This window comes from Mixophyes fleayi, chromosome 2, assembly GCF_038048845.1.
Source record: "Mixophyes fleayi isolate aMixFle1 chromosome 2, aMixFle1.hap1, whole genome shotgun sequence".
NCBI classification, from domain to species: domain Eukaryota; kingdom Metazoa; phylum Chordata; class Amphibia; order Anura; family Limnodynastidae; genus Mixophyes; species Mixophyes fleayi.
Window position 1 is genome coordinate 269,984,680 of NC_134403.1, and position 13,895 is coordinate 269,998,574.

At 38.8% G+C, this 13,895-nt stretch overlaps 1 protein-coding gene across 2 annotated transcripts in view; it reads left to right on the plus strand.

The window, feature by feature from the left end:
- The first annotated feature begins 803 nt into the window (after window positions 1-803).
- LOC142138999 (C4b-binding protein alpha chain-like) overlaps window positions 804-13,895 on the plus strand; it is a 64,580-nt gene continuing 51,488 nt past the window's right edge. For both annotated transcript variants that reach the window (XM_075196213.1, XM_075196214.1), the window contains exons 1-2: window positions 804-915; window positions 12,358-12,447. In XM_075196213.1, the coding sequence (XP_075052314.1) occupies window positions 891-915; window positions 12,358-12,447 (115 nt within the window). In that variant the 5' untranslated portion in view covers window positions 804-890. The remainder of the gene's footprint in view (window positions 916-12,357; window positions 12,448-13,895) is intronic.

Here is a 13,895-nt window from a genome sequence, read left to right on the forward strand (position 1 = left end):
CCGATTGTTTAAAGAATGAGGCTAAATTTAAGAATTGGGTGTCTACTGACGACTGTACCACATTCATGGCCATCTACCAGTAAAATGAAAATCTTTTTCCAAGTTTGAGCATCTCTAATTACACCCATTTTCAGCATATTTAAGTGCACTATTGTCCTATAATTGTACCAAGCTGCTTTTTCTTCTCCCTAATCAACTAAGGAGCAAAACATGGCACCCACACAGTCGAAGGAGCAGGTTAAAACTATTGAGGGGTAATAAAGCGTTACAATCAACCAATTAAATGTCAGCTTTCAGTTTGTACAGTGCAGTTCAAAATGACATACTCTGGTTGGATGCTTTGGATTATAGCAGTTTTTTGTGCAGTCCCCAGTGAGTGAGGGAATTTTACTATCAGCACCGTTGAAGATTTGAGTCCCCTGGTGATCCCTTTGTTTTGGCTTTTTACCGTTTAAGATTTTGTCTATTTCCAGGCAGTACTCGGGGGGCGGGGTAATCATGTGTGTGACGGCGGGAAGGAGGCGGGGCGCACTGTCACTCATGTGTGTGACAGCGGGGAGGAGGCGGGGCGCACTGTCACTCATGTGTGTGACAGCGGGGAGGAGGCGGGGCGCACTGTCACTCATGTGTGTGACAGCGGGGAGGAGGCGGGGCGCACTGTCACTCATGTGTGTGACAGCGGGGAGGAGGCGGGGCGCACTGTCAATCATGTGTGTGACAGTGGGAAGGAGGCGGGGCGCTCCGTCAATAGTGAGTGACAGCGGGAAGGAGGCGGGGCGCACTGTCAATCATGAGTGTGACAGCAGGAAGGGGAGGGACTCAGCACTGGCAGGGAGGGAGCAGCAGAACACAGTACTTGCACTTGTTAGGTGAGACACACGCCGGTCGGAATGGAGCTGACTGCGCTACTTCCAGGTACGACAAACCGGCAGAACGATTGTTATCAGCAGTGTCTGATTTGTGATCGTCTCCTTTAAGAGTCTAGACAATCGTGACTTGCTGTGCCAGTCGCCATGAGTGCCGCACCCTTGGGAGCACACCTCCTTATTATATGTAATGCGCAGGTAGAGGCCTTCGTAAGCTTGTTAGTGCAAAATAATGTGTGTACTAATGTTTTGTTTATATTTATAGAGTATACATTACCATAGACTATGGTATTAGTGTCAGAATCAAGTTGTTTTCCACATGGCAAATATGATGAAATTTCATATATATATATATATATATATATATATATATATATATATATATATATATATATATATACATATACATTTACATTTACAAAATTTACCCTCAGATCTGTGCTGATTATCTGTCATAACCATCTGCTGAATAGTGGTTGCACATTCTATAGAGATCTACTAACACTGCTGGTTGTGAGTGCAAACACACTTCCACATTTGCCTGATATCGTTCCATCATTGATTGTGATGTTTAAGAAGTTTATAAAACCAAATCAACAAATGCAATGTGGTTTGGTAGGATAAAACATGATCGTAAGTGTACACACTCTTGCAACATCTGACCAAACGGTCATTTATTGGTTGTGTACCCAGCTTTAGCCATTACTCTGTTGGGGGAACTGGGTAGGAGATTGTTTTCATCTTGGCTTTTTAATAGATTCTAATTTTTAGAAGAGGATTTGTCTCAGAGACAGTGGCGGATCCAGGGGCTTGCTGCCAGCTGCTGCACACTATGTGCAAGTCCATTCGGCAGAGCCAGGCCAGGAGAGTGAGCAGCTGGCCAGCACACTCTCCCTGCTTGTCTCTGCCAAACGGACCTGCACATAGTGTGCAGCCACCCGGCAGCCTTAGGTGTCAAACAGGGCGCAGGGACTAAATCACTCCCCCTAAATCGCCCCCCAGTAAAAAAAAAAATAATAATCTAGAGCCGCCCCTGCTCAGAGAGGACAGGTCACTATTTGTATATAGAAGGATGAGTCTCCCAAAAATTGCGCTCCCTATTACCTGTCTGCCTGAATACACAAGTAGATGCCACCAACATTCAATAATACATATAAAAAACAATGTATAAAAAGGCGCTGGTAATAAAATAAACGCGTTATCATCACATACTCAAAATCCGATGAAAAAATATGTACAATGTCCATTTCAGAGTCACTTCCTTTTGTGGCTCATATAGTCATAAGCAATTTGAGCAATGTCCAACATATAGTTATTTTTCTCTATAAGTCATCTGAGGGTTCCTCCTGAGGTTCTTATATATATCACAATGATCTCTCACAATATCTCTCAGCTGTAGTACTAGGGAAGGATGAAAATAGGTTGGGAACAGAAAGACATACTGGTATCTGGTTAGTGAATAAATCACCAATTATAAGCTTCTGAATACCCAGAGACTCTGTCAAAGAAAGCTGTGTTGTTGGTTAAACAGCAAGGCACCATCACACATGTACGAAGATATCTATCAAAATGGTATAGATATAAACCATCAAATAAACTTACATAATTGTTCATAGATGAATCTGCTTCCACGATAAGACTTTTGTCCATATGCCACTCATAACCTAATCAAAGGTAAAAAAGAAGAAAGTGGAAAAGACATCTAGTGCATTACCTCAGGATTTATTTTTTAAAAAACATAAGTAAATAAAAACAATAATATACAAAAATAAATCAAATAAAACGAATCCTGTCATCAGACAGTTAATGCATTCTTACCGGATAGTAAACATAAGCCAGCAATATGATGTTAAGTCCCGGGCATATTCAGCTGGGCAAAAAGAACTGCTCCGTGTTCCAAAACGCTGCTGTGACAGGAAATGCGACACAGCATTTCCTGTCACAGCAGCGTCTCGGAACATTATGTAAGTTTATTTGATGGTTTATATCTATACCATTTTGATAGATATCTTCGTACATGTGTGATGGTGCCTTGCTGTTTAACCAACAACACAGCTTTCTTTGACGGTGTCTCTGGGTATTCAGAAGCTTATAATTGGTGATTTATTTAGTAACCAGATACCGGTATGTCTTTCTGTTCCCAACCTAATTTCATCCTTCCCTGGTACTACTGCTGAGAGATATCGTGAGAGATCTTTTTGATTGATAGATATATATTTGATTTTATATATATATATATATATATATATAATCTACCTCAGGAGGAATCCTCAAATGACTTATAGAGAAAAATAACTATATGTTGTACATTGCTCAAATTGCTCATGACTATATGTATGAGCCACAAAAGGAAGTGACTCTGAAGTGGACATTGTACATGTTTTTTTCATCGGATTTTGAGTATGTGATGATAACGTGTTTATCTTATTACCAGCGCATTTTTATACATTGTTTTTTATAGGTCACTATTTGTACATGAAAGTATTATCTTTTGTTACTTGGTAGGAAATATATACTTAATCATGAATTTGAGAGTTATAATTTTTCTAACACCTTGGTCATCATAGAACATGATTTATATTCTCATCGGTGTCCATGTTGATGGAATGTTTTATGACTCAAAACGTAATGGTTTTTCATTTAAAATATATAAAAGTGTGCATGGCTTTATTATTGTCTTATATTTTTCTCAAACTACGTGAAGATCATTTATGTAAAAATAAAACCAAATAGTCATGTTTTGTGTTTTATTTTTTTTATTTGTAAAATGCACATTTTTATTACAAATTGTCAATTCTTAAATATTTTCCCTAACCTTACATTATTTCCACAAGAGCTTTCACCTGTCACAGGAAAGGAAGTTACTGGTAATGTCAGACTGAAAAGGCAGGCCCAGTGAAATTCCAGAATGATACAAGGTGCCTTAGTTGCAGAGCCCAAAACTTAGTACACGCATCATTTATAAATATCATGTTTATTACAGACAAGGTTTGTTTTGTTTATTAAAAAAAAATGTCTGTTTATCATAAGAACCAATCAGAGCAATTAGTTTTTTTGTTTTTTTTATGTCTATAAAAAGTGACCCAGAGCATTAAGTGTTTACTTACCGCTCTGATGGGTCCGTCTTTGCTGAAGTGGTATAAAAAAAAATTCTAAAATTCATCAACATTTATTTACATAGCGCCAGCAAATTTTCTAGTGCTTTACAGTTGGGAACAATTACAGTAATTAAACAATACTGGGTAATGCAAACACATATATAATAAGGCTCTGCCCCCAAGCTTGCAATCTATGGGAACATAGATTTATATTTTTGGTTGAAAAAAAAATGTAAAAATATCTTAAATCATCAAATGGATTAAAAACCTGCTTTATTCTGAAGGGGAAATTTTTTTTTTTTTTTAAAATACGTTTGTTCTGTTATCTCTATCCTGAGAAGATGATAAAATAGGCATTGTATCACAGCAGTACCACTGCAGTTCTTGCTAAATAGCCTCCACAAAGGTATAGGGAAGTCTTCACTGGCGAAAACCTGTAAAACGTACTGCCTGCACTTTTAACGCTGGTGATAACCTCTTTATTTTATAGGGCAAAGTGAAAAGGAGTCCCGTCACCGGTGACAAACACCTGTATTAGACGGCTCTAGGGTTCTACTCTCTTTGATAAATTTGTCCCAAAGTCATGAAACTGCATATAAAGGATAGAAAATTCTACTACACCCATTTCAAGCAAATATTTACAATGTATTCTTATAGGACTGACATACAGATAGATAGAATAACTTTACAATAAAACATTTTGTGGACATATATTTTACTTTTCTATTCATAAAACCTAAATTGTGACAGTAGAAAAAAGGAATATAAAAACTCAGATAAATGACAGGGACTATAAGCACTAATGGTCCTCTTAGAGTTGAGTAAATCCAGCTAAAAGGTGTAATTTTGCCACTTGGCAAAACCATGTTGCACTGCAGCAGGGGGCAAACTTGCAATTTGTGGACAGTTGTAGAGCGGAGAGGGATGTGTCCCTGCTCGGCTTTAAATCGCAGCATTAAAATAAGTTGTTTTGTAGAACGTGAAAAAGCAGGTAATTCCCCTGCATACAGAAAAAAATTGCAATTGTACTCTTGGCATTGCATCATATGTTGTCCAGATGCACATTTGCACTCTTCAGCTGGATTTGCTATTAGCCCCTAATATGGTATCTCCGGTCCCACTTTGAACTTGACTACAACCCCTCTCAGTGTACAGGAGGGAGACAAAGCACTAAGGGCTTCATTTAGAGTTGAACTCAATTTTTCGACCTGAACTCAACCGGTCAGCTGCAAAATTGCATTCTAATCTGAGTATTTTGAGTTGCACGCATCTTAAATACATGTAGTTTCTAATACAGTGTAAGAATATAACTGGTAATAAATACAATAGTTGTCATCAATACAATGATAATGACTGATGTTTAAAGAGTGTTAAAAATAAATATATAATTTAAAAAAACTAATAGTAAATAAAACACTTAAGAATCTTCCTTTTTTTTTTTTTTTTTTATCTCTTCTTCAAGAAAGTCAAGGGTAAAAAAAAAACCCTATTGAGGTAGGCGCAGTACATGCTTCAGTAGGAGGTGCAATGAAATTATTAAGAGAGGGCCTGTCTGCAAAAAGCGTCAGTTTAAGTAGCTTCTGAATTTTGCATACCACAATTAGGGGGGATTTCAATTCTACGCTATGTGCCGTGCAGTGGGACCTTATTCCCGCCCTGAAAGCATTGGTGTCAAGTCCCTTTGAACCTTTACAATATATTTTCTCACACTCAAAGTATTGTTGAAAGAATCACATCAGCCAATATAGTAGGAGAACTACTTGCTTTGTGTCACAAAGAGCCATTTCTGATCATCCTTTCCAATAAAGTAGTGATGCTAAGGCATTTAGAAAGGCAAACCAGATATTTGTCATTCCTACAGGACTAAGACAAGCACATGCACCATCCAAAGATTCACTTCTAAGATGGATCAGAGAAGTTATTGCACAGGCCTATAGGTAGAAAGGATTTAAGGTGCCTGGAAACCTAAGGGCACACTCCACAAGGGCCACAGTGTCCTCCTTGGGCATGCAGATCTCCGAAGAGCAGTGGGGTGGTTGTCATTCTATACCATCACTAGACATCATCTGGATGTAGTGTCCTGTGCTGATGCTAGTTAGGAAGGATGATCCTTCAGACAGTGAATCCATGCATTTTTTTTTTTTTTCTACTTACATTACAAGTTCAGTTGGTTTATTTATGAACCCATCCTATGTTGTTCCTGTTTGGGTATATCCCATTGTAAGGGATGCCATTTAGTCTGAAGTGGAAGTAAGCAAATGTTTACAGTTGATTTAATTTCTAGAAGACTCAGTGGCAGCCCCGATATATATATATTTTTTTTTCATGGACAACTTTGGAATTTATTCAAACACCTATGGGAAGGAGGAGTTGCATTATATAACCTCTGGAGCTGTTTTCCTTTTCTTGTCTATGTTCAGTTGACCGAGTTAATGCATTGTAAGGCTGCCATAGAGTCTTCAAGGACACACAATGAACAGTAAACATAGTTTGCCTATTTTATACTTTAGTGAAAAACTCAGCAAGGCAAGCCCTTGATCCACCTAATGCCTCTCCAAGCATTTTGTACTACTGGAGATATTGCACTCTTGGCCCAAAGATCCATGTGTGCATTTGTACAAAAGTCGGCGTGTGATGTCACAAAACAGTATTTGCACTGCAGTTTTGTAATTTTTGTATATGAACCTAGCTGGTAAATCTTTTACCTAAATGTTTCAGAAAGCGCCCATTGTCTATGGGCCTCGCTTATGGACGGCAACTCACAAGTCCTTCGTTTTACACTAGTGCATCTGGATAGTCCTCCCAGCACATATCGGGGTGCGTGCATGCCTACTCCCTGCACTTAGGAGATGCCTCTGCAAACTGGAAGTGTGCAGAGAGGCAGACAAATATTGAAGCACTATATACAAAAGTCTACATGTTACATAAAAGTCCAACCTCCTACCACTTCAGAACTACCATATTAATCATTTTTGTTTTCCATGTAAAATACGACTTGATTTAGCCTTCTTTTTGAGAGTGGGTGGGCAATGGGAATATTTTTATTACATGTGTCGCTTACGTGTGTATGAAATCAGAGTGCAGCTTGAAATGCACTTCATGAAGGTTCAATATGGTTCCAATTAAAAGTATGAGCTGAATCACAAATGGGGAGATTCAATTGCCGGCGATGTGGCGTGAGGTGTCTGGAACCGCCATGGTGGTACTTCACGTCGGAGATGTTACAGGAATCTCCACTCCTTTTTTTTTTTTTCCTTCACATCACACCCTATAGAAGTGCGCAGAAAAATGATCGGAGATTCCTGCTGTAATGGCTGGCAATGTGCGCAGCGGACATCGCCCTGATGTCTGTGAGCATCGCCGGCAGTTGAATCTCCCCAAAGACTGCCTGCTACAAGCTGATGCAAAAGTGGTGTCTTTTTGTGGAGTAAAAGATTAGTCAGCACACTCCTCTGCTTGATCTAGTTTCAATAAATTGCTCCCTGAAATGAAATCTTATTTTTGCACTACTCTGCAAAGCTAAGGGGACTGGTGCCATACTTGATGGGGAATAGACTCATCCGCTTGACCTGTGCAAATGTCTGCTTTTCTGCAAATGTCGCCTATGTGCTTTGGCAGAAATCTAGGCACAGTTACCTGAAGCTAAATGGCCCTTTGAAAGATACCCCAGTGAGAACTAGTTCCCTGGATTGTCTTGTAGGTTTTAGTGTCAGGTCCTCTATTAATGTATGTGGTTACAGGGTATTCATTCCATGAGAAGATGAACCTGACCATTGTTTTTTTTAAATCATTATCAAGGTTCAATTTTAAATTATTTTGTTAGGAAATACCTCAAATTTTAATTTTATATGAAAGAAAAATAAGCAGCACCATTTATTGTCTTAGATCATGATAGAAATTCATATGTTGGTAGCTGCCTACTGAAGATGTTTTGTTTCCAAGTTGCCACCATTACCTATGCATCCGCTGTTTATGTTCTGCAAGTACTTAGTGAGTCTGGGTGCTATTTAAACTGTTTACTTCAAGACAAATTGAACACCAAGGAGTATATTTACTAAATTGCGGATTTGAAAAAGTGGAGATTTTGCCTATACCAACCGGACAGCTTGGTTCTTCTTCATTCCTTAGCTGCTCATATACAATGTTGTGGTATATATTGCCTTGCCAGGATTTGAGAGCTAGATGACATCAGTCACCTACACCAATGCTTTATTTTCGTTTTCTCTATTCTGATGTTTCTTCCTCATGATTCTACAGCTCTTTTAGGGTTTCCCTTGTGATTATTAACTTTCATTTAAATCTTTTAATGTTCAAATTTTGTTCTGGATTTAGTGGATAAAATATTAGTTTAATAATGTAGAAGACCTGTGCATATTCTGTGTTTATTACATATAGCAGGTCTATAGCTTCTATCTTCTGTCCAGTGTTTCCAATTATCCACTGGCGTTGTGTTTGTGTCAAAAACTGCAAGTCAAACCCAAATTTGAATATACATATATGATGAACCCGTTGGCAAGTGTTTGTGAATGTGCCTAGAGGCAAGCAACATAGACTTTTCCATTCATTTCAATGTCCCATTCTTGTCAGTGAATCTTCTGGCCTGCAAAAACTATTAAACAAATGAGTGGCAAGTTCCACTTGGCTCTCAGCCAATCAAAAGCTGTTTACCCACACTAACTATGATGTCATTGGCTGGCAGTAAAGGGAGCTCCATTGAGATCCCCAAAATTTTTCAAGTGTGGTGACATGCTTTGAAAACACTGAAATAGAACACACAGGGTCCAAATAACATTGCTGCAACACAAATGTATGCAAGCGCAAGTATTAAAGCCAATGGAACTGGACACATAGAATGGCTTTTAATTTTAGATTCATATGCATGCCTAACATGTAAGTTAAAAGCGCAAGTCATACACGGTCTTCAACGCCAGTGGATAATCCAGTAAAGGTAAATGAATTATTATTGTGCACATAAAACTGCAAATATGTCAGTTAAACATGTGCTTTATTGACTGTATTCTGAACATTGTAATTTTCCACAATGTAGTATTGACATTTTGATGGAATTTATGTTTATAAATTTCTTGCACAGCTAGCTAAACTGTTCCTGTTAAAAGGAAATGCTCTCTGAAATAATGTGTGGGGCGGAAACCAGTGTTCAAGTATGAAATTATAATACATTTTGAAAATAGTTGCTATGCAAAATAATGGTATCATTAAACCGTTTTGATTATGTTTTGGGGCAAAGTGACATTAAAGCAGCATCAGCTGTTTCCTAAAGCTGCTGCTCCCCTCAGCTGGAGCCCCAAGGCCATTTTTCCTTGGGCCCTGATGGTTGTGTATTTCAAATGAATAAAGACCAGAATATATAAAAGGCGGTGGAGGGGGGTTGGTGCAAATGGGAGGACCTATTAAGCCACTCAATCCCCTTCCTTTCGGAAAAATGGCTGCATGGAGCAGATATTATCTTAGGTGATGATGCAGCTTTAACATATTACAGAAGTGTCTGGTATTGATAAGATAAGTGGTGTTTAGTTGAAATCCAACCTGTTACAGCATAATAGCTTATTTATAAACTTGTCCGTTAATGTGATCTGCCTATTCTGCAGCGCTACCTCCCTGCAGCTACACCCTCCGAGTAAAAAACATTTCAAAAGACCTCAAACCATGTTATACTATGTTACTAGAAATTAAACTAAACGTGTCTGGCTATGTTTTCTCAAACAAAACTTATAACCCTAATTGCTCTCAATACACCTTCAATAGATTTTCAACAACTGACTTCTCTTTGTTATTTATTTTATTCTACAATTTATTGTTATTATTTTATTCTAATATTAAAAGGAACAAAGACATTTTAGAGAGAGCATAACATACTGAAGAATGTAACTGCAAATAAAAGTGGTGACCACAGGATGTGAATCTAATTACAGTATGTTTATCTGATTATGGCACTCCACCCTAATGTCATTGTTAGATACAGTGCTGCTGACAAAGATCACAAGCTGCGCTAGATAGATAAGGCAGCAGAATGACAATGGTAACTGATGATGGTGCAGAAGGTATTTGTGGCTACCGTAAAGTAGCAACTTTACCCGCAACCAATATAATGCGTTTGTGACTGGCATTTCTGTGCAGCTTAGAGTGGTGTGGTTTTATTGGAATGTGGAGAGACCATGAATAGTAGAGAGCTGAAAGATGAACTTGTCTTTTTGTAGAAATATTAAGACCGTCAACTGTTGGCAACCATAACTGTTGTTCACCATTGTTGTTCACCATTGTTGTTCACCATTGTTGTTCACCATTGTTGTTCACCATTGTTGTTCACCATTGTTGTTCACCATTGTTGTTCACCACTGAGCCTCCTTCTACTGGTTCTGGAGAAGGCTTTCACTGTTGTGCTGGATTGGGCATTCTTGTGGGTTTTCACTAGCATGTATGTGTGTCTGGTTTTAATTTTATTATTATGTTATCATTTTTATTATGTTGTCATTTTTTAGTCGATTAAAAAAAGCTTGCAAAATCAGTGTGTGAAAAAGTATGTACATCCCTACTGCTTCCATATTGGTAAAGAAGTTCATTTAAAGCCAGGTGTTGCTAAGTAAATGCACGTTATTACAAAGTCAGCCTTCCGACAATATAACACCTTTGTTTTTGTGTGGTATGAGTCGGTCTCTGGTTTAGTATAAAGACATACTGCTTGGTGGTCACTGGAACCTAGGATTTCACCCACACATACATCGGATATTATGTCACCATTTGTAAGAATTAAGTCTAATATTGCATCTTTGCGAGTGGGCTCTCTTGCCATTTGCTTGAGGACTGCTCCCTGAAAGGAATTCAGAAGACCCCTCCCAGTTCACATCAGGTAGATTAAAGTCTCCCGTGATTATTACCTCTCTTTTTTTAATGTAATTTTATTGATGTCCTGCAATAAGTTCCTTTCTAGTTCCTCTTCCAGACCTGGTGGTCTATAGATCACCCCACAACGAAGAATAGCCTTGTCCCCCGTTTCTATGGTCACCCAAAGGGCCTCAGTTTTTTCTTCAATGCTTTGTATTAAAGTAATATTTATGCTTTTTTTTTTTTTTTTACACATACATTGCTACCCCTCCATCGATTCTTCCCACTCTGTCCTTCCTAAATAAAGTATATCCCAGTATAGCTATAACCCATTCATGATTTTCATTGCACCATGACTCTGTAATAGCTACAATATCCAGATCATCCTTTGTCATTAAAGCAATTAGTTCAGGAATTTTATTTCCTAAGCTTCTAGCATTAGCACACATAGCTCTAAGAGTTTTATTTGTGCATCTTCTGTTCCTATCTTTTAAGTTTATCTCTCTCTAAGTTTATTTTATTTTGATCTGCATTGTGTTCTGTTGCTGTGTATGTGTCTCCTGTACTATTAGCCTGCTGAAAAGATACCTCTTGGTTCGGGGAACAGATATTTTTCCTGTTAGGTTCACTACCCCCCCACTGCTAGTTTAAATAGTTCCTGATGAAGCTTCCAAACTGCTCACTTAGTATTCTGGTTCCCCTTGAAGATGGGTGCAGGCCGTCACTATTGTATAGGCCTCTATCTTGCCAGATGACTGGTTTATTAATCCAAATCTCTCCTCATAACACCACTTCCATAGCCACACACTGAAGTTTCTAATGCAGTGAGTTCAGTCTTCACCTCTCTGCACTGGCAGTACTGCTGAAACAGTTACAGTGGTTGCCACCTGTTTAGAGCAGTCCCTAACTTTCTAAATTCATCTTTTACTGCCATGACTTCAGCATTAGTCAGGTTGTTTGTCCCTAGGTGAACAATGGCATCCACCTCACCAGGCGTGGTTATTACACGTTTAGCCATAGCTGCAACGGTGGTAAGCCGGAACAACACCTGAGATGGCAATAACAGAACAGGTATTGCGGCGGTACATGCATACTTGTCAAATAGGCCTCCCCATGCAAGCTCAGTCATTCTGCCAGGTGGGGTTAATGCTGGAAATGGCAGCGTTAGAGCCAGCAGTAACCCTGTGAAATAAGAAAAGGCCCTATCGACCCCCTCCCTCCCCCCGTTAGTGCATTTAAAATCTTCTCAGACTTATGTGCTTGCAAGTTACTTCAGATGTTTTTTAAATGCAAGTTGCGTTCACATACGTGTTCCAAGATGAATCTGGCCCATTATGTATATTAGTTCTGTTATACAAACACTTCGCTATAATATTGATGTCACTGATGTGGAGAATTTGGAATATTCATATTATTAAGCAGTGTCTTAGCTGCCTTTTGAATTCCATTTTGTAACCTTTTAAATTACTGCAAATAGCAGTCACAACAATTGTATTAGAGGAATATGTAAACAACAGATATTTACATTTAACTTGTTTCTCCCTTTGCAGGCTCTATCAGCATGTCCTCTACGTCATACAACATTAAAAGACCTTGTATGATTTTCCTATACTTTGTATTACTCATCACTGGTGCTTGGGGTAAGTCCTGTGTTTTCTGCATGTTTTTGTTGCTGCTGTGAAATCCTAGTTTGTTTCTTACTTCTAAAAGTTGTCAATCATTTTGTCTGGGCCATTAATGGATTTCGGTGTGAAATAAGCTACGTTTTTCTGCAAACCAATGAAATACATATGTGAATACCAAAATAAATGTTAATTTCAATTATTGTATGGCACAAATGGTGCATTGTTAGAAAAAAACTGCAGAGATGCTAATATATTTGACCATGACTATATACCAATGCAATTTGCATGTGTTATGCTATAGAATTGATAAAGCCCCAGGTAATTGGTGTTACGAGGTACTTGTATACTTTATGGGGCGTATTCAATTGTCAGCGTTAACGCTGCAAAACGAGCGCTCGAAAAATATTACCAGTTATACGGTAATATTGCGCGTAATTACCGTTCATACGGTAATTTACTCGCTCAATTTCAGCTCGCTGCTCAGGGAGCTGCGAGCTGAAATTGAGCGAGTAATTACCGTATAAACGGTAATATTTTTCGAGCGCTCGTTTTGCAGCATTAATGCTGACAATTGAATACGCCCCTTACAGTGCCGTAAGTTGTTTGCTAAATACAGTCCTGCACCATCTAAAACAGGACCTCCTCTTACTGATTTTGTAGGGTGGGCTCTAAAGAGATAAGCTGTGACTTGCCTAAGTCTAAAGTATAAATCTATAGATTGGCATCATAGCTTGAGGTCTCTTTTGTTATATTACAAGCAGGGCCGGACTGGCATTTCTGGCAAATGCCAGAAGGGCCGATGGCTGAATGGGCCGGTGCAGGGAGCAGCTGAAGCAAGGGTAGATTGGCCACTACTTTCTTCCAGATCCCGACCGCTTCCAAGTTAGGGCACGCCCCCTCACAACAGACGTCAAACAGGAACAGGAAACTGTTTGTGCGTTCCACTGTGGAACGCATGTCAGAGCTCTGATCGTTTCACATTTCTCAGCTACAAGAATACCAAACAAAAAAAGCCAGAAGCAAGTGCTGTGTAAATAAAATTCCCCCTTAAGGATAGCTGTATAACGGCAGGCTTCTACACTGGGCAACAACGGCACCTAGTTCAGATGGAACCAAAATTTCCTACTACTGTTTCCCTCCAGACCACAATTAAGGATACACCTGTCATACACAGCCGAATAATGAGGGAAACTGCTGGAGCTGTTTGCCGGCAGCAATCTGGAGTGAGTCTATATGTGATTTTATCCCCTCCAGAGGGTGGAAATATTATACCAGCATAAAAAAAATTATTCCATCTCTCCTGGGACTGCTATGGGACATTCAGACTACTTAAATACTTGTGGCTTTATTTTTCATCAGGATTTGTTCCACCCAAATGGATTCAGAGTTTTTATCCTGTATATATTAATCTTAATGTTGCTGCATCATTTTGAAGCTTTCTGTTTATGATATAAAGATTTTGT